General features: G+C 36.9%; 1 protein-coding gene across 1 annotated transcript in view; it reads left to right on the top strand.

The window, feature by feature from the left end:
* Dip-C (dipeptidase C) overlaps positions 1-22291 on the top strand; it is a 185795-nt gene that overhangs the window by 132622 nt on the left and 30882 nt on the right. The window contains exons 12-13 of the mRNA XM_090368947.1: positions 12287-12435; positions 14792-14976. Of these exons, the coding sequence (XP_090225073.1) occupies positions 12287-12435; positions 14792-14976 (334 nt within the window). The remainder of the gene's footprint in view (positions 1-12286; positions 12436-14791; positions 14977-22291) is intronic.

Raw genomic sequence — 22291 nt, 5'->3', positions numbered from 1 at the left:
GGGCTGGTTACTCACACACTAGCAGGGCTTTTGTGGATTTATTGGATGATTGTTTTCTACATCAGCATGTTCGGGAGGCAACTAGAGGGAGTAATACTCTTGATTTGATTATCAGCAGTGATTCTTCATGCATTAAGAATCTGCAGATAAATGAACCACTAGGTGGCAGTGATCACAGTGTGCTGAAGTGGGATTTACTCAAAGAGGAAACTACCATTAGGGGTAAAGGGAAGGGTTATTGCTTCCGTAAAGGCGACTACGATGGACTGAGACAGTATTTAAATTCTATACAGTGGGACCAACTGATGATGTTACCAACAGCAAATTCAAAATGGGAAGCATTTCAAAGAACTTATCTTGGAAGCTACTAGGCTTTACATACCAACTAAGAAATATTGTTCAAGGTTTAGGCCAAAATGGATGTCAGATGAACTAATGAGGCATATGGCAGAGAAGAAAAATGCATGGGATACATACAAATTAACACATGACACAGAAGCCTATGATAGATACAAGTTGATATGCAACCAAGTTACAAAGGAGGTTAGGCAGGCGAAGGCAGATTACGAGAAATCCTTGGCAAGGGATGCAAAGAAAAACAGCAAAGAGTTCTTTACTTATGTAAACTCTAGAAGGAAGGGGATGAATCAGATTGGTCCACTTGATATTGATGGGTCAAGTGTTGATGATCCTGCTCAGGTAGCTAACAAACTAAATGAATATTTTGCATCGACATTCACACATGAGGAGTTATTCAGCGAGGGGAATGCCAGAGGTGTATTCAACTCTAGCAGTAAGCTACAGAATCTTGAAATAACTGGGAGTAAAGTGGAGGAGAAACTGTTGAAGATAAACACAAGAAAGGCACCCGGGGTGGATGGGATCTATCCAGTTATATTAAAGGAGGCAGCAAAGGAAGTAAGCAAACCCTTAGCCATAATTATGAGAGCTTCCTTGGACTCAGGGGAGGTACCCATAGACTGGAAATGTGCAAATGTGACCCCAATTCACAAAGGAGGATCAAAGGCTGACACAAGTAATTATAGACCTGTGAGCTTAACTTCTGTTCCAGGAAAATTAATGGAGGCACTGGTTAAAGAAGCACTGCAGGATCATTTAGACAAGACTTCAGTTATAGCTCAGACACAGCATGGTTTTGTTAAGGGGAAGTCTTGCCTGACCAACTTGATTGAATACTATGATGCAGTCACAAAAGAACTGGATGCAGGGAATAACTTTGATATTATATACTTGGATCTTAGAAAGGCTTTTGATACTGTTGCACATGGAAGACTGCTACACAAATTGGAGCAGTGTGACATTGGAGGCAAATTGCTGCTATGGATAAAGGGGTGGTTGAGGGGGAGAAGACAGAGAGTGGTAATCAATGGACACTGCTCATCGTGGACTGATGTTATTAGTGGAATCCCTCAGGGCTCAGTGTTGGGTCCATTATTGTTTTCTGTATTTATAAATGATATTGATGATGGTATATCGGGCTTAATGTCCAAGTTTGCAGACAATACAAAGGTTGGCAGGGTTGTCAAGGACACTACTGACACTATGCTGCTGCAACAGGATCTGGAAAGGTTGAGCAGATGGGCTGAGAGGTGGCAAATGAAGTTTAACATTGACAAATGTAAAGTACTACACATGGGAAACAGCAACCCCAGAGCAACGTATCAACTTTGTGGTACAACACTGACAGTGGTAGAGAATGAAAGGGACTTGGGGGTGGTTGTGCAGGCAGATATGAAGTTCTCTGAGCAGTGCAGACGGGCTGCAAGAGTAGCTCATGGAGTATTGTCAATGATATACAGGAATTTTTCCAGCAGGGATAAGGTGGTGTTTATTCCATTGTATAAGGCGATGGTCAGGCCACACCTAGAGTACTGTATACAGGTCTGGAGGCCTCATTTCAAGAAGGATGTAGAGCTGCTGGAACGAGTACAGAGAAGGGCAACAAGATTAGTGAATGGAACAAAGGGGTGCTCTTATGAAGAAAGGCTTAAGTTTTGCAAATTACAGTGTCTGGAGACTAGGCACCAGCGAGGTGATCTGATAGAGGTGTATAAAGCCTTGAATGGTTTAAGCATGCTCAATGCTGATGGGATTCTTCCTCTAGTTCAGAAAAATCACCTGAGAGGGCATAAATTCAAATTGAGGAAAGACAGATGTAGGATAGACGTGCGGAAATTTGCCTTTAGCCAGCGGGTGGTTGGTTGGTGGAACAGACTTCCATCCCTTGTGGTGGAGGTTGATAGCCTAAATAAGTTTAAGGCTCAGCTGGACAGGTATTTTGAACGAACAGAGGGGTGAAGTGGAAGTGGTTTTTTTTTTTTTTTTTTTGGCTGATGCTGCATAAGCTTGCTTTCTTGCATCAAATGCCTCTACTAATGCTAATGCGCCTTGGCCTCCAAATTCCCCAGACATCAATCCCATCGAGCATCTGTGGTTTGTGTTGGAACAGCAACTTCGATCTGTGGCATCTGAACCACGGTCCGTGGTCTGTGGCATCTGAACCACGGACCTTACAGGAGTTAAAGGTACCAACACTTTACGTATCTGGTACCAACACTTTACGTGTTGGTACCAGATACCACAAGATACATTTAGAAATCTTGTAGCATCCATGCATTGCCAGGTATGAGGTGTTTTGGTTGCACGTGGATGACCAACATCATATTAGGCAGGTGGTCATAATGTTTTGGCTCATCAGTGTGACTATTTTAAATTATAATCATATTACAAAAGGTTATGTTTAATTAATATGTATATTAATTAAGCTATGTACGTAGTATAAATTTATTTTTATTGTGCTAACCTGTGGATAAATTTATTTTTATTTTGTTTGTAATGTAAAAATCGGAATTTTCTTCGGATTTTTATGTATAATTTAATGGCTAATAAACCTGTGGTAATAAAGTGTAAATTTGTGCTTTATATCTTTATTTTTTTTATTTTTATAGCCTATGGATAACATTTGTTGATTTTTGCTTATCATTAAGTGCCACTATAACCAGCACTTACTGTATTTATTCAAGCATGCATTTTTCCAGCTATACTCATACTGGGCATTTTCAGTCTGTCTTTGCAATCAGCTGTTCTTAATTAATATTAAACTTGTCACTAGCTCACGCAAGTGCTGTATGACCAGCTATATAGCTGTAATTCTCAAAAGCAGATCATGCTAAGTTATGAAGTTTACTGAATAAGAGATAATAAGAGAAATAAATAAAGATAAAAATAATACAAAAAGTAAAGATGATAATAATAATAATAATCTAACTAAATATCTAACTAAAGTTATTATCTATGCAGTTTAAATCCTGCTTGCTGCAAGAAACAGATTAAAGGGCAATAAAGAGAGAATTGGCACGCTATTTTCATGGATTCTTAAAGCAATCTTTGATATGAGTACTGGATTTCCTTCTTAATGTTTCCTGTTTGTAAAATATCGATTATATATATATACACCGATGAGCCAAAACAATATGACCAGCGAGTCATCGTGCAAATCAAAGAACTGCACATGTACTACAGCATGTGCGCTGGTCGGGACATGGTATAAAAAACACCTGATACTGAGCTCTGTTAATCAGTGTTACCCTTGTTCTTCAGATGGGAAAGGCAGCAGACTTAAGCAAGTTTTACAAAGGCCAAATTGTGATGGCCAGACAATTGTGTCAGAGCATATCTAAAATGGCGCAGCTGGTGGGGTGCTCACGGTCAGCCATGGTTAGTACCTACTGAAAGTGGTCCAAGGAGGGAAAACCCATGAACCGCCAGTGAGGTGTTGGACAACCACAGCTCATCGATGCTCGAGGTGAGTGAAAGCTCTTCCGGATGATGCATGGCAACAGAAGGGCGACTGTGGCACAACTCACCAATAATTGGAATGCCGGTGACAGGATTAATGTGTCACAACACACAGTACACCAAATCCTGCTGAAAATGGGGCTGTGTAGCCGCAGGCCACTCCGAGTGCCCATGCTAACCACGGTTCATTGGCGACAGTGCCTACAATGGGCACGCCAGCATCGAAACTGGACCTTGAGTGATTGGAAGAAGGCCATCTGGTCCGATGAATTGCGTTGCACCGTGTGGACGGCCAGTTATGTATGCATCATTTACCTGGGGAAGTGATGGCACCTGGATGCACTGTGGGACGAAAACAAGCCGATGATGGCGGTGTCATGCTTTGGGCGATGTTCTGCTGGGATACGCTGGATCCAGTCATCCACGTGCCAGGCATTCTGACGTCTACCACCTACCTAAACATCATTGCTGACCAGGTATACCCTTTCATAGCAACGGTCTTCCCCTCTGGCAGTGCCATCTTTCAGCAGGATAATGCACCGTTCCACGCTGCCCGGATTGTTCGAGACTGGTTCGCGGAACATGATGAAGACTTCCACGTATTGCCCTGGCCTCCAAATTCCCCAGACATCAATCCCATCGAGCATCTGTGGTTTATGTTGGAACAGCAACTCTGATCTGCAGCATCTCAACCTTACAGGAGTTAAAGGATCTGCTGGTTATGTGTTGGTATCAGATACCACAAGACAAATTTAGAAATCTTGTAGCATCCGTGCCTCCCCGGGTACAAGCTGTTTTGGCTGCACGTGGAGGACCAACATCATATTAGGTAGGTGGTCATAATGTTTTGGCTCATCAGTGTATATAAAATGTGCTGGATTTGAAAGAATGCTGGATTGTAAAGTGTCAGAGTTTACTGAACTAATAATGAACTTCAATAATAAAAATAATTAATTCAGTATTAGCTATGAACTTGAAGAAATTTTTTCTTGATATATAGTAACAGAACTTACCAATCCTCAATTCTTACCAGATTATGAGGATCGAGCATTTATAGGGTAAAACATGGAAGGCAACATAATTGATTATTTCACTATAGTAAAAGCTCAATTTCCAGAATGATTGGGTAATATAGGTTTTCAGGTTATCTGAAATTTGCATAGTACTGTATTGTATAAGTCTTAAAATATTCTGGTAGCAAATAAATTAATTACTTGATGTTGGCCAGTGCTACCCAACTTTTTACCTTTGGAAAAAGGTAAAAAGTTAGGTAGAAAAAAAAAAAAAAAAAAACCTATTATAAGTAATAATAGGTTTTTTTTTTTTTTTTTGCAGTGAATTCCTTTGAGTAAAAAGAAGAGAAAGAAAGAGAGAGATATTCTTTAATCTGGCTCTGCATCAAACTTATTGCAGTATTTGACTGTATACTGAGGTGTACACTTTCTCACACATGTATATAACTGAAAAGAGGATATGAAGTTGAGCCACTCTCTCTCTCTCCCGTTTAACAATAGATATTTTTGCTTTACGTAACTATTAGAAATTTAGACTTGAATAATATTTTCATCCCAAAATCAGATAAAATAGTTGTTTTGTTTTCTTCCTAATTAGTTGATTAGCTGTCAGCATTTTCCCAATTTTGGAAAGTAGTCCCTGACTGAATGTCCCTTGTAGTAACTTCAGGTGCTCTTTAATATTTTCTTTAACACTGTAGTCCAAATTCATTTCATTTCTGATAATCATGATGATTATCAGAAATCATTTCATTTCCACATGGTACTTAAAGCACCATGTGGAAATTTTTTAAAGGCATATAGTACCAAAATTTAACTTTTTTATTTTCATCATTGATTCCATGTGATTATGCTCACCAAAAATTATTTTATTGACACTTTGAGAAACAAATTAAATTCATTGATTTGGGACATGAAGTATGTATTAAATTATCTATTAAAACTAAACTAAATAGATTAGTCTTTGCAGCAATAAAGGATCTTTCATAGTTTCAGAGAGGTGAAAGGGATGGAAGATGGAAGTTGTAGAATAGATGTGTGGAAATTTGCCTTTAGCCAGCAGGTAGTTGACTGCTGGAACAAACTTCCGTCTGTTGTTGTGAAAGTTGATAGCTTAAATAAATTCAAGGAAGAACTGGACAAACTTTTGGAGCGAATGGATGAGTGAAATGTGAAGTTTTTTGCTAATGCTGCATAAGCTTTCTGCTTTCTTACATCATATGCCTCTACTATTGCTAATGCTAACAGATCCTTTATTGCTGCATCGTTAAATTTTGAGAAGTTTCCAATCAACCATCTAACAACTTACGTGTGTATTAAAAGAATAGCATGCAGACTGCCTATTTTCTCACATAATGACTGAAATAATATGGAATTGATAGGTCTTAAAATAATACTCATTGCAGCGACATGGCCACAAGTTTTACATTAAAGCAGAAAATGATACATGTGATTGAAAATTGGGAAAAGGAACGAGATTTATTGTTTTGAAAATGTTGTCAAGTAGCCCATTTAACTGTTGAGATATTTGCTTTTATGGAAGAGCTTGTCTTGATTTCTGCATTGAGTCTATGAGGCTTTAGTAGATATTGTTTTAATATGAGTAAGAAGTCCTGTATATTTTTTCATTGGTTTGCACTGTGAGTACAAACACCATAGCAGCACAACCAATCACTTTGTGTTTTTCCTTGAAAAGAAGAGAATTAATAAAATTAAAAATGTGTTTGCTAGTTGTACATTTCAATAAAGGATGATAGAAGGATATGTTTTCCTCCACTGTAATCATTCAAATATCTCACAAACATAAGTAAAATAACTATATTTGGAATATCCATAGACTAAGCTCACCTAATTGCAAAGCATAAAATGGACTGTTTCTTACTTAGCTTAAAATGGTGGATCAACATATTTGGTCATACTATATATTCATTGCAATTCTGGATTATTAGAAAAAGATATCAGTTCTTTCACCCTTTTGCCTAGTGTACAATGAACAATGGTTTTTTGCATACAGAGCAATCATTTTTTTTTGAAATTCTTCTAAACCTATCAGTTGTTCAAGTTACCTTATCTGCTTTAAGTTGAATTGACTTTTGGCAGATAGAATTAGACTGAGAACAATCATCATTAAACATTGGAATATATGCAAATACATATTTTGGCCATTTTAATCATTACTGTGTATAACAGAAATATTATTAGGAACACTGCATATTTGTTCGTTTGATTAGTTTTTCAGACATTAAACTTGGAAACTTGACTTCAGTCATTGAAAGTTATTTCAATAAATTTGTGTTGAAAACATGTCAAAGATGCTGTAATTCTCATGACATTCGATGAAAGTAAATTCTTTGAATGTGTAACATAACAGTTAAGTTTTGCTGTAAAATATTTACAGAATAGGCAGTTTTAGCTTTCATTAAAAATATCAAAAATCAATGTGCTGTCAAATTTATGGAATTATGAATTGCCAATCACAGGAACGATTTAACTGTAGGTATCAGCATTATCTTTTGTTATTTATCAAAAGAACATGCCAAGCAGAAAAAAAAATTCTAGATAGATCATTTTGAAAGCAGCAAAAAATTGTCAGATCAGTCACTTTTAACCAAGCCATGTGCCTCAAAAGAAAAAAGTGACCAGATATTGGAGAAAGTGCATCTGGATGTCTGCTGATGAAATGGCAAATGCTTATGGCTAATATATTGTGCATTTGGCTTGTGGGAAAATAGACAGAGAACCTTTTCATTGGCATTTTCTTGTTTGCTTGTAAGGTTCTTGAAAACATGAACCACTCTACAGTTGCAAGGTTTGTAAATGATTTTTTGTTATTATTTGCCAGACTGAAAATTGACCCATGACAAAAAAGTTTGCATTTTTGTTAGTGACTAGTCTGTACATAATGAAAGCATCTTATGCAGTGCATGTTTTCTATCCAAACCTAATCCACGTCACTTTTTAGCCCACCTTGCAGAAACAATTTGGGAAAATTTTGAAGAAGTTATTTCTTGTGTAAAAAAAGATTGTAAAAGCTCCTGCGTGAATAGTCATTTATAATGCATAGTTACATATGCAACATGGCCTCCTCTTCCATCAAAGCCTATTCTGATAAGGTGGGAAATGTAGTTACACGTAGCATTGTTTTATGCTAAAAATCTTGATTTTATGAAAAAAAAGTTTTTACTGCTTGATATTGGTGCTGCCAAGGCACTGCTTTCTGATTCTTTGGTTTAGAAAACATTTGATGTTTATTGAGACTTTTTGCTTAGTTACCTAATTCTGTAATGACTATTTTTATTTAAGCTTTGACTAAAGTGCGCATTTTCTAATTCTGTAATATAATCTGAAACACTGGGACTTTGAGGGGTGCGGTTGAAGAGATTGGGAAAGTTCAGTTAAAAATTTTCAACCATCCTGGAGATGTAGGAGAGAAAATAAGAATAAATATGATAGTGTTTTTTTTTTTTTTTTTTTGTTTTTTTTTTGTTTTTTTTTTTAAAGAACTCCAGGTTTTGTATTTTAAGTAAAATAAATGAATTTGTTAATGGGAATGAATAGGAACCTCCATTTTTAAGTAGAGGTGTTGAAGGATTGTATTTTTTAATTTAACCCAATCATCACTTCCATTGCTATGAAAGATTGTTACTGCTTTTAAAATGATTTTGGACAATGGATGCCACAGATTTATAGTGGATCACATTGAAAAATATATTGTTGTTTACTGTAACAAAATTTATTCCATGAGCCAGTTGTAAAATAATTCTTAATCTAAAATTTTTTATCAAACAGTTCTGTTTCTTTTAAGCACTGAATACAAAGAGATTGTAAATTGTAATAAACTGGTAATAAATGTAAAAAGAGTGTTATTGCATATAACAGCATTTTTATATGGGAAAAATATGCATGCATATTTTTCCCATTTTTAGTGGTCACCCATCCTGTGGGGCTCACTCTTTTTAAAAAGTTTGTCATGCCTTGTCGCAACTTAAAACTGATAAGGACCTGCTAATTTTACCCACTGAAACAGGTAGAGGGAGAGTAGCATTGGATCATTCTTCCTCTTGTAAGAAATTATTAAATTTGCTATAGGATTCATGTTTTTTTGATATTTGTTTAAAAAAAAGCCTACAAAACCAGACTGACTGTATAAAGTCATTCCTTGAATCCTCTTCTAAAAATTGCTGAAACAAAACTAATGTAAAAAAAAAACAAAAACACAACACCAGTAAATTTAAATTAAAAGGGTTTAGTGAAGTGATAATTTAATTAACTACACTGGAAGGAAACAACATGAAACATAATGTCAAATAGGCTTATGGCTGAAATCTAACTGTGAAAGCTATATGAAAACTAGTTTGCTACTTAATGCATTGATCTCATATTGTGAATGTACACCACTAAGAGTTTAGTATCAATTGAAGCAAGAAAGCAAAAAAAAAAAAAAAAACCTCCCAAAACAAATTGAAGTTTGTTTCAGGAATCGACCACCCACTGACTAAAGAAAAACTTGGATACATCTATTCTGCAACCATCCTTCCTCAATTTGTCTTGACGCATAATAGCCTTAGATGGATGCTACTGTGCCAATAAAATCAAAATCCTAATCCTGATCCTTCCTCAATTTGAATGTAGTCTGAGCAAGAGGAAGAATCCCATCAGCATTCAGCTTGCTCGATCCATTCAAAGACTCAAACACCTTAATCAGATCACCTCACAGGTATCTAGTCTTCAGACACTGCAATTTGCAAAATTGAAGCCTTTTATGGTAAAAGCACCCCTTTGTTCCCCTCACTCTCATTCTCCTTCTCTATACTCGTTCCAGCAGCTCTGCATCCTTCCTAAAAGGAGACCTCCAGACCTATATACAGTACTCAAGATGTGGCCTGACCATTGCCTTATGCAATGGGATAATCACATCCTTATCCCTGCTGGAAAAATTATTGCATATCTTTGACAAACCCTCTGAGCTGTTCTGGCCAGTCTATCTGCACTGCTCAGAGAACTTCATATTTGATTGCACAATACCCCCAGGTCTTTTTCATTTTCCACTAACCTAATTGTATTACCACATGGTATGTTACTCTGGAGTTACTGCTACCCATATGTAGTACTTTGAATTTGTCAAGGTTAAACTTCATTTGCCATTTCTCAGCCCATCTGCCTAATTTTTCTAGATCTTGTTGCAGTAGCATACCATCATTATTGTCATTGACCACCCTTCCAATCTTTACATCATCTGCAAATTTGGGCATTATACCTGATATGATTTCATCAATATCATTATCCTGTACAGCAGTCTTTCATGTACAACAGTATCAAAGGCTTTCCTAAAACCCAAGTATATGGCAAAATTATTTTTGCATCCAGTTCCTTTGTGACTGTATTGCAACATCCAATCAAATTGGTCAAACATTTCCCATAAGAAACCCATACTATGTCTGAAGTATAACTGCAGTCCTTTCTAGATGGTACTGCATTGCTTCTTTAACCAGTGACATTATTTTGCCTGGAATAGAAGTTAAGCTGACAGGTCTGTAATTAATTGTGTCACCCTTCGATTCCTCTTTGTGAATTGGGGATATTTTTTGCATATCTCCAGTCCACAGGGATTTCTCCTGAATCCAGTGATGCTCTCATGATTATGGCTAAGGGTTTGCTTACTTCCTTTGCTGCCTCCCTTAATATAATTGGATATATTCTAGCCACCCAAGGTGCCGTTTTTATGCTTAATTTCAACAATTTTTCTTCTACTTTCCTCTCAGTTATTACAAAATCATTTAGCTCCCTATTAAAATTTGATAAACTTTTAGCATCCACTTCCATAAAGAATTCCTTATGTGTGAATATAGATGTACAATACTTATTCAGTTTGCCAGCAACCTGATAGGTCATCAGCAGTGGAACCATCGATATCAAGTTGACCAATGTGATTCATCCTCTTCCTTCTAGTGTTTACATAAGTAAAAAAAGCGTGCTGTTTTTGTTTGCATTCTTTGCCAAAGATCTCATATTCTGCCTTGGCTTGCCTAGCCTATTTCGGAACTTGATTGCAGACTAGTTTATATCTACCATAGGCTTCTGTATCACCTGATGATTTATATGCATCCCATGCATTTTTCTTCTCTACCAGGTGTCTCATTAATTAATGTGACATCCATTTAAGTCTAATCCTTGAATGGTATTTCTTAGTTGGTATGAATATCCTAGTAGCTTCTATAATTATTTCCCCAAATGCTTCCCATTTGGAATTTGTTGTTGGTAACATCATTAGTTGGTCCCACTCTATAGAATTTAAAAACTCTCTGAGACCACTATAGTCTCCTTTACAAAAGTAAGAACCCTTCCCCCAGGTCTTTTTCATTTTCCACTAACCTAATTGTAGTACCACATGGTATGTTACTCTTGATGGCAGTTTCATCTTTAAGTAAATCCCACATCAATACACTTGATTATTTAGTGGTTCTTTTTATCTGCAGGTTCTTAATGCATGGAGAATCTCTGCTGATAACCAGATCAAGAGTATTGTTTACTCTTGTTGCCTCTCTAATATGTTGCTGTAGAAAAGCCATCCAAGAAATCTAGATGCAGCATATCTATTCAGTTTGTCAGCATGCTGAACAGGATCATCAACAGTTAAACCATTCATATCTATTGGACCAGTGTGATTCATCCTCTTCTTACTAGTGTTTATATAAGTAAAGAACTTTTTACTGCTTTTTTAAATTCTCTGCCAGAGACTTCTCGTAATCTGCCTTAGCTTGCCTAACTGCCTTAGTGACTTTATTGCAGACTAGTGTACATCTAGTGTAGGCATTTTTATCACCTGATAATATTTATGCATATCATACATTTTTCTTCTCTGCCACAAGTCTCATCAGTGTTGTTTAATGTCAGTTGTATAAAGTACTCCATCACAGTGAGTGATTATGGTGAGTGATTATGTAGTCACTCACTCACTCACTCACTCACTCACTCACTCCAGCCTTATGCAGGATTTGGGTTCAAAAAAGTGCAAGAGACTACAGAATTCTTAATGATGTTTTTATTCAAGACTGTAATTTGCTGATTTCAGGTGGAGGATTAGGGTTTTCCTTGTCTTGTGAGATATTCAGAGTTTTTCAGCCTATGAACACATATTTCTATAGAAAACTCCCAAAATAGCCAACAGTATCTATGTAATACATAAACAGAACACTTTTTCTTTCAAAAAGGTTTATTTGAAAAGAACGAAGTATGATTTTGTTATTTCATCAACTACATTAAATTCCCAACCATATTTTTATAACATGGTTGAGGATTTCTCTCTTTTTGGTTTGAAAGAACAAAGAAATTATTAAACAGTTTAGAGGTTTCTGTATATCTGTTGTATTTGTATATGTTGAAAGGATCAGAATAAATTTTGAATGAGTTTCTGTATTATATTTTGATTAATTTATGCTTATTTTTTATTTTAGTTTATTTGATATGGGATGCGAGTATTACTGTTATACATCTGATATAACTTGTTCCTATCCAGCCAACGGAAAATTTACACCTGATCAAAAATTAATATATGAAGCTGTTTTGAAGTCAAGTAGAGCTGTCATGAATGCAGTAAAACCAGGTCAGTTAAAAACTATGTTAATATTTTTAATTATAATGTAAATATTATTTTGTCACGGTCTTCAACTATTGTTCCTTCTGCTAGGTCAAGCCTGCAGTAAACTTGTCTCATTTACACACACACACACACACACACACACACACACACACACACACACACACACACACACACACACACACACACTCCACTTCCCAGACAAGAGTCATGAAAACGTGACAAACACTGGACCCTGACTACCACTTGCAAGGACTTCACTCAAGACAGCACAGACGGGACCGGAGTCTCATATACTCGGCAACTGCCTGATTGGACTGCAGAGGTCCGATCAGGCAGTTGCCAAGTGTTTCCCCCCTTTTTATTTTTTATTTTATTTATTTATTATTTTCTTTAAGGTCCTAGACCAGAGGTTCCCAAACTTTCTAGGTTCATGGCACCCTCACAGTAATTTTTTCACGGCTCCCCTAGGTCAAAAGAAATACCTAATGCAGTGGTTTTCGACCTTTTAATGTATACCTGTATAATAATTTTATTTTTTATATAGAGGTACTAAATAAAGATCAATTATAGATCACCACAAAATTAAAAAGATACGGTACAATGGATACCGTACACCTTTTTATAATGAAATAAATATATAAATTTCAAAAAAATAAAATAAAATTCCGCATATAATAAACTTGAAAACCACTGTCCTAGCCACTGAAATCTCAGGAAACTAGGTGGCAAGACCTGCCAGAGTAAATAATATCTAAACTACTGGGCACCTGGTCTGCCTCCACGGGGCTGAGTTTTCAATAATAGAAAACCAAATTCTACAGCCTTACCATTCAGGGATAAAACTATACATACGATACGCAGACAATATACTTATTATTGGAATAGAATCACAATTGACAATCTTTTTACTAAATTCAACTCAATACTTGATAGATTGAAATACACACTTGAAACAGAAGTTAATAAACAAATCAACTTTCTCAACCTTACTATATACAAAACAGGCACCAGAGTGGGAACCAAGATCTTTAGAAAAAAAACACACACAAGGAAATATTTACACTTTGCATCACACCACCCACTTAGCACAAAAAAAGCTGTTCTTTACAATCAAATCCATAACGCCATAAAATACAGCACTTCACATGATGACCTATCTACTGAGCTACAATACCTCACAAAAAAGTTCACGGCTAGGGACTACTCACCTCATTTAATTCAACACATTATTTCCATTGCAAAAAACAACATCAATAATCCAACTAAACATATCACAAAAGGAAACACCGTATCATCCTCCCCTGCCATAGTGGTCTTGCGGGACAATTCCGCCGAGTGTTCGCAGGCACAGACATTACACTTATATTTTCCGCATATAATAAACTTGGATCCTTGTTCAATACATATAAAGAAACACACAAATACTCGACAGGTGACATGAACAACATTATATATTTGATTAAATGCCAACAAAATTGCAATGCTTGCTGTATTGGAAGTACTACAACAAAATTTGGTTCAACTAAAACCTCTAATACACAGGCATATTATCACTATAACAGTTTCAGAACAGGACAATCCAGCACCGAGCTCACATTACACGTGCATTCCCACAACCTCCCCCCCCTAGTTGATTCAGCCATTACCATAGTAAAACTAAAAACCAGTTACAAAATTCTCCAATACGAAGCCCTCATCATAGAATGGTTCCATCACTACTCTAAATTAAACATCATAAATGCAAAACTACCCTCCAACCTTTCCCCGGTTTGAAATCTCACACACTTGAGATTTCCACATATCGCAAAGTGCATCACGGGAACATAAAAATTCCTTTAAAATACAGCACACATTCTCTCTCCACTAAACTTTGCCAACTGAAGACGTTTTTAACAAAACAAAAGTCTACCGTTATGACTATTGGCCTCATCTGTTTCACATATTTTAGAGTTCTTAATTAATTAATTCTTCATGACAACCAGGGACGGAGTTGTGCACTTCTACTCTACTTCCTTGCGCATATTTTAATTCCATTTTTAATTAATTTATTCTCAACCTGTAAACTTACCAATTAATCTTTTTAACTTTAAATTACCCAAACCCAAAAATTTAGTCATTCATTCCCACAAATAACAACTGCAGATTGCCCAAGGTGAGTACCGTAAATTAAGCCTTTGCTATTGAAACTTAGTAAGGAAAGAAAGCATTGGTGGCTGCAAAGCATAACCAAATTTACAGCTAACTCTGTTTAATAATCGGCGTAACCATCTGCTGACTAATTATTAATTTAACTTTAATTTTGTGTATGCATGTTTGCATGCATAATAATGTCATTATAGTAATGCCTTTGCATTTTTAGGTGTTTCATGGGTAGATATGCATAAGTTGGCAGATCGTGTTCATCTGGAAGAGATGAAAAAGGCTGGTCTCCTGCAGGGAAATGTAGATGAGATGATGCAAGTGCGCTTGGGGGCCATCTTTATGCCTCATGGATTAGGGCATTTTATGGGCTGTGATGTACATGATGTTGGCGGATACCCTGAGGTAATTAGTTTATAAAAATAATTATCAGTAAATTATCATATCTTTCTCCACCTCCTTGAGTGTAGTACCACCCAATGATTACGTTATTCTGGAATTAATGCCACTCATATGCAGTACCTCTCATTTATCAATGTTAAACCACAATTGTTATCACTTAGCCTGTCCGTCTAATTTTTTTAGGCCTTGTTGAAATAGCATACCCTGTCATTAACCATCATGCCAACTTTGATGCCATATGCAAACTTAAAACATTAAGCTTGATATACCATTATCACTATTGCTAATAAATATTGTAAACATTAAGGGGCCCAACACTGGACCTTGAGGGACTCCACTAATAACATTAGTCCAAGAAGAGCAGCACCCATTAATAACTGTTCTGTCTTCTGCCATTTAACCATCCCTTTGTCCGTAGCAGCCACTTGCCCTTAATGCCATACTGCTCCAGTTTGCTGAACAGTATTAAAAGCTTTACTGAAATCTAAGTATACAATGTCAAAAATTATATTTTTTGCATCAGCTCTTTTTTATGTCAGAATATTCCCCTTGGAAAATCTATGCTGTGATTGCCATATAATTGCATTCCTGTCAAATTATCCTGCATTACTTCTTTTAACTCTGTTATGTTCCTTGGAATAGAAGTAAAGCTTATAGGTCTATAATTGATTTACAGTGGTCCTTGGTTTCAAAACTGACAAGTGCACAAGGAATCATGTAATATAACAAGATATGCTACTCATTCTTAGCATTTTAATAATTCCTCATAACAGTACTGAGTGGCAGAGAATGTTTTACTGGGGTATAAAAAAAAGAGAAAAGCTGAATACAGATCTCTTTCTAGCCAAATATTGGAAATACTCTTGACAGTCAAGTCTGAATAGCAGTAACATTGTAAAAAAACTTTGTCTCAGCATTACTTAAAATGTGCTAAGGTTGTTGTAGTATCCTTCTTGAAGCAATCATAATTAGTTGATGGCTGACAGAAATCCACTGACAGAAAAATATTAGGTATACTGTTGTAATAGTAAGCAATCCTATGACTACACCGATGAGCCAAAACATTATGACTAGCAAATCGTTATGCAAAATTGAAGCAACTGCAGGTGAAATACGGTGCGTGTGCTGGTCGGGACACTGTATAAAAAACACCTGATATTGAGCTTCGTTAATCAGTGTTACTCTTTTTCTTCAGATAGAAAAGGCAGCAGATTTAAGTGAGTTTGACAAAGGCCAAATTGTAATGGCCAGATGACTGTGTCACAGCAGCAGCCGACCGGGCTAGCCGAGTGGGTAAAGTACCTGCCCGGCAACCCAAAGGTCGCGGGTTCGATTCCCGCCTCGGGCTTGGATCAAAGTACTGCAAAAAAACCTTGGGAGGTGCAATATGGCCACAGAAGCCGATGCGCCAACAACTACCAAATCAAAAAAAAAAAAAAAAATCGTGTCACAGCATATCCAAAATGGCATGGCTGGTGGGATGCTCACAGTCAGCCATGGTTAGTACCTACTGGAAAGTAGTTTGACGAGGCAAAACCCACGAACCGCTGGCGAGGTGTTGGACAACCATGGCTCATCGATGCTCAAGCTGAGCAAATACACTTTACTGTTTAACATCAGTTTTCTCAGCACCATTCTGAACACTAATGATGGCTATAGCAAATTAATTTATTTAGCTTTATTCTTACAGTTAACAATCACCAACATAGGCAAAGTTAGTAATGACATTTAGATAAACCATTTTTAATCCTTTAGAGCATATGCAGTTTTCTTTCTTCGTGTCTAAGGTAAGAAGCAATCTTTTGAAATTAATAACTGTAATCTCCAGTGTTCCTTTACAGTATTTGTTAGTTAGCCACCTTCTTGTCTTTAGAAAATTAATTCCATTGTGATTATACTCACAAAAACAAACAAGTAAACTTCTCTTACCTCTATGAAATTCAATCTGTATATATTACCATCCATGAAGATACCCTTGTGAAACTTTAATTTTATTAGCAGTCTCTTTTGCATTTAACCTCAGTTTCCTCTTAAAATCAATGGCAGACATTATCAGAGTTCGCCGACCGGGCTAGCCGGGTGGGTAAAGTGCATGCCTGGCAACTCAAAGGTCGCGGGTTCGAATCCCGCCTCGGGCTTGGATCAGAGTACTGCAAAAATCTTGGGAGGTGCATTATGGCCATAGAAGCTGATGCGCCAACAACTAATAAAAAAAAAAAAAATTTATCAGAGTTCAATTCAGACAGATCAAATTAAATGTCTTACTATTTCCAAGTAAAACAATTTTAATCCTTAAAAATGCTGATGCATAAACCAATATTTTTAAGCAGTATCTCGATATCTGTATTTTTCCTGTATGAGAACAGCAGATTAGATTCACTTAAAATATGACCCAAACTTCTATATGCTACATTTAGCATCTAGTGTAACTTCATAATCTTTTTTCAAAAACTTCTTCTGTATGACAAGCAGCACTGACAACCAAGCAGAAGTCAGTTCGATAAACATAAAAAAAAAAAAAAAAAAAAAAGTGAAAAGCTGCAAGTACACAAAACCTGACCAACTAAAGAACAAACAATGTAGAAACAATGTACAGGTCACTGTTGAAAAAAAAGCCACGAATTAGGGTTGAATTTGAAAGTGTCTGCAATTCTGCCAAGACACGATAGGAGGGAGTATATGATGAGAGCCTTGTCGATCAATTCGGCCCTGGAAAGATTGTGCAAGGCTCAATCTTTAGAATTTTTTTCAGCCTGGTCTGTACTTGTTAACAGGAGAGACCGCTTCTACAGGGATGGGATACACTTAAATAGAAAGGGTGCAAGAATATTTGCTGATGCTATCGAGGCAGTGTTAGGTGTGTCGGAAAATTGCTAGCTTGGGGGGGATACAACGACTAATAGATTAACAGTAGCCACTGGCAGAGGTAAAAGTGATTCTTGCACTGCTTCTATTGGAATGAGCAGCAGCATGGAAAACAAGATGCAGGGTACTTCAGAGATTGCTGGGAGTCATTGCGGTACAAGTAAACAAACGGGTTGTGTTAGGGTAGCTAAGAATAGGAACAGGTGCATGTATACTTGCATGTACACCAATGCTAGGTGTTTGGTAAATAAATTTGATGAATTTGAGATGTTGGTCAAAACATCAAAGGCAGATATTGTTGGAATATCAGAGACATGGTGTCACACAGATATAAGGAATGCAGAACTGGAATTTGGGGAGTACAATGTGTACAGAAAGGATAGGAAGGGAGGAGGGGTTATGCTATTAGTTAAGAAACACATAAAATCCAAGGAAGTGAAGCCAGTAGACATCGCTGGACAGTGCAGTGTCGAGTCAGTTTGGTGTGACATAAGCATTGGGAGATCAAAATTGAGAATAGGAGTGTGCTATAGGCCTAATGACTCTGATGAGTATAATAAGAAACTGTACATGGAAATAGAATGGGCCAGTAAATCAGAGAGTCTTATAATGGGGGATTTTAATTTCCCACATATTGACTGGAATTCGTGGGTTGGTCACTCACACAATAGCAAGGCTTTTATGGATTTATTGAATGATTGTTTTCTACATCAGCATGTTTGGGAGGAAACTAGAGGGAGTAATATCTGATTATCAGTAGTGACTCCCTCTTCATGCATTAAGAATCTGCAGATAAAGGAACCACTAGGTGGCAGTGATCACAGTGTGCTGAAGTGGGATTTACTCAAAGAGGTAACTACCATCAGAGGTAAAGGGAAGGGTTTTTGCTTTCGTAAAGGTGACTACAGTGGTCTGAGACAGTATTTAAATTCTATACGGTGGGACCAACTGGTGATGTTACTAACAGCAAATTCAAAATGGGAAGCATACAAAGAATTTATCTTGGAAGCTACTAGGCTTTACATACCAACTAAGAAATATTTTTCAAGGTTTGGGCCTAAATGGATGTCAGATGAACTAATGAGACATATGGCAGAGAAGAAAAATGCATGGGATACATATAAATTAATGGGTGACATGGAAGCCTATGATAGATATAAGTTGGTCTGTAACCAAGTCACAAAGGAGATTAGGCAGGCAAAGGTAGATTATGAGAAATCCTTGGCAAAGGATGCAAAGAAAAACAGAAAAGAGTTCTTTACCTATGTAAACTCTAGAAGGAAAGGGATGAATCAGATTGGTCGACTGGATATTGATGGTTCAACTGTTGATGATTCTGCTCAGGTGGCTAACAAACTAAATGAGTATTTTGCATCTACGTTCACACATGAGGAGTTATTCAGAAAGGGGCATGCCAGAGGTGAAGTAAACTCTGGCAATGAGCTAGATGATTTTGTAATAATTGAGAGTAAAGTGGAGGAGAAATTGTTGAGGATAAACATAAAAAAGGCACCTGGTGTGGATGTGATCTATCCAATTATATTAAAGGAGGCAGCAAAGGAAGTAAGCAAACCCTTAGTTATAATTATGAGAGCTTCTTGGACTCGGGGCAGGTACCCATAGACTGGAGATGTGCAAATGTGACCCCAATTCACAAAGGAGGATCAAAGGCTGACACAAGTAATTATAGACCTGTGAGTTTAACTTCTGTTCCAGGAAAATTAATGGAGGCACTGGTTAAAGAAGCACTGCAGGATCATCTAGAGAAGACTTCAGTTATAGCTCGAACACAGCATGGTTTTGTTAAGGGAAAGTCTTGCCTGACCAATTTGATTGGATACTATGATGCAGTCACAAAAGAACTGGATGCAGGGAATAACTTTGATATTATATATTTGGATCTTAGTGCACAAATTGGAGCAGTGTGGCATTGGAGGCAAATTGCTGCTATGGATAAAGGGATCGTTGAGGGGGAGAAGACGGAGAGTGGTAATCAATGGACACTGCTCATCATGAACTAATGTTATTAGTGGAGTTCCCTCAGGGTTCAGTGTTGGGTCCATTGTTGTTTTCTGTATTTATAAATGATATTGATGATGGTATATCAAGCTTAATGCCCAAGTTTGCAGACGATACAAAGGTTGGCAGGGTTGTTAAGGACACTACTAACAGTATGCTGTTGCAACAGGATCCGGAAAGGTTGAGCAGATGGGCTGAGAGGTGGCAAATGAAGTTTAACATTGACAAATGTAAAGTACTACATATGGGGAAACAGTAACCTGAAGAGTAACGTATCAACTCTGTGGTACTATACTGACAGTGGTAGAGAGTGAAAAGGACCTGGGGGTAATTGTGCAGGCAGATATGAAGTTTTCTGAGCAGTGCAGATGGGCTGCAAGAGTAGCTCATGGTGTCTTGTCAGTGATATACAGGAATTTTTCTAGCAGGGTTAAGGAGGTGATTATTCCCTTGTATAAGGCAATTGTCAAGCCACACCTTGAGTACTGTATACCGGTCTGGAGGCCTCATTTCAAGAAGGATGTAGAGCTGCTGGAATGAGTACAGAGAAGGGCAACAAGATTAGTGAATGGAACAAAGGGTTGCTCTTACGAAGAAAGGCTTAAATTTTGCAAATTACAGTGTCTGAAGACCAGGCACCAGCGAGGCGATCTGAGAGAGGTGTATAAGGCCTTGAATGGTTTGACCATACTCAATGCTGATAGGATTCTTCCTCTTGACCAGAATAATCACCTGAGAGGGCATAAATACAAATTGAGGAAAGACAGATGTAGGATAGATGTGCGGAAATTTTCCTTTAGTTGATTTAGTTGGTAGCGGGTAGTTGGTTGGTGGAACAGACTTCCATCTTTTGTTGTTGAAGTTGATAGCCTAAATAAATTTAAGGCTCAGCTGGACAGGTATTTCGAACGAATGGAGGGGTGAAATGGGAGTGGGTTTTTTTTTTTTTTTTTGGCTGATGCTGCATAAGCTTGCTTTCTTGTGCCTCTACTAATGCTAATATATATGAAGTGAAATAGTGTTAAACATATTTCAAGTAATTATTGGATTATTTGTGTAAGTGAAATATCTAGGATTAGTAAGTTAAATACTTCTACAGACTAAATCATCAATTAAACAATATTCCTTACATCAGCTAATTTCAACAGTAACTAGTTGATGTAAAGAAAATAATGGCATCAAATAGATGGAGCAAAGATTTTGCACACATGATGCAAAGATTGTGTACACATGTAGCGATTGTGTATATAGTGTATCTTTGAAAGAAATTAAAGCCAAAAACTGTTTTCCAAACTTTGTTCATAAACAGTTCCAAAAACTGTTTTCCAATTCCAGTTCTCCTGTGCATAAAGTTCTTTGAAGAAAGTTAGTTCATGAGGAAGAGTTCTAGAATGCTGCTCACAGCTACTACAGGTACACTCTTATTTAAATTAGCTCTCTCTCTCTCTCTCTCTCTCTCTCTCTCACTCACGAATGCTAACTTTCCAAGTTAATTCTAACTTGATCATATATAGTATTATTTTAAATCTTCTAATGCAACAAATTTGGCTCAAAAAAAAAATACTATACAGGAATATTTTGAAAGATGTTTGCTCACATGTAAGGTCAGTGTGAACCATGTAATTCTGCTTATAATTTTTGATAGAAACCTTTCCTCGATGTTCACAAATGGGGCAGCAGCAAAGCTGAATTTCATCCTACAATTTATGCATAGGTCAAGAACTGCAAAGATGACAATGAGAGAACTACTGAATTTGCTAGTTTATGTTGTCCATGCAGATACAGAACTTGGCTATTATTTCAGGCATCTACTTCAGTGGTGAGACTGTTACATGCAATTACTAGGTCTGGCATAATGAGAATCCCCATGAGGGGAAGGTGCCTGTCCCAAACCAATCCACATATTACAGTGGGAGCAGTCGTTCATGGACAAACTATTATAGGTCCATGATTTTTTGATGAATGTGACGAGTTGATAACATATCATGTATTCCATATTCTGTCTTGGGGACACTGTTCATAAAGTGAGCATAAGGCTTGACCTTATGCTCACTTTAGATATTAGTGCATTATCCCCAATTTTATCCAAGTTGCTAATATCATTTTAAATGAATAGCATCACCAAAAGAGGTGAATCTGCTATTCATTTAAAAGAAGTTTGATACATGTATCAAGAGGTTACTGGTCTCTTATTGGAAGAAAAGTTACTTCTATTAACAAACTTTTGCCAAAAGATGAATAATCTAATAATTGAAATGCCTTTAACAGTTAGGTAATCTTTTTAGTTCCAACAAGATAATGCATCCTCTCATTTTGCCTGGGATATCAGAGTGTGTTTGGATGAGAACATCATGTATAGAGTGAAATGGTGCACGAAATATATTTAATATGTTGTGAGTTTTCCCAAAGCTACAATTTGTCACTCTTTGATTCC

This window comes from Mastigoproctus giganteus, chromosome 2 (genome assembly GCF_048544385.1).
Source record: "Mastigoproctus giganteus isolate SK-2022 chromosome 2, ASM4854438v1, whole genome shotgun sequence".
NCBI lineage: Eukaryota > Metazoa > Arthropoda > Arachnida > Uropygi > Thelyphonidae > Mastigoproctus > Mastigoproctus giganteus.
Note: the sequence above shows the minus strand (reverse complement) of the source record. Positions and strands in the feature narration are given on the sequence as shown.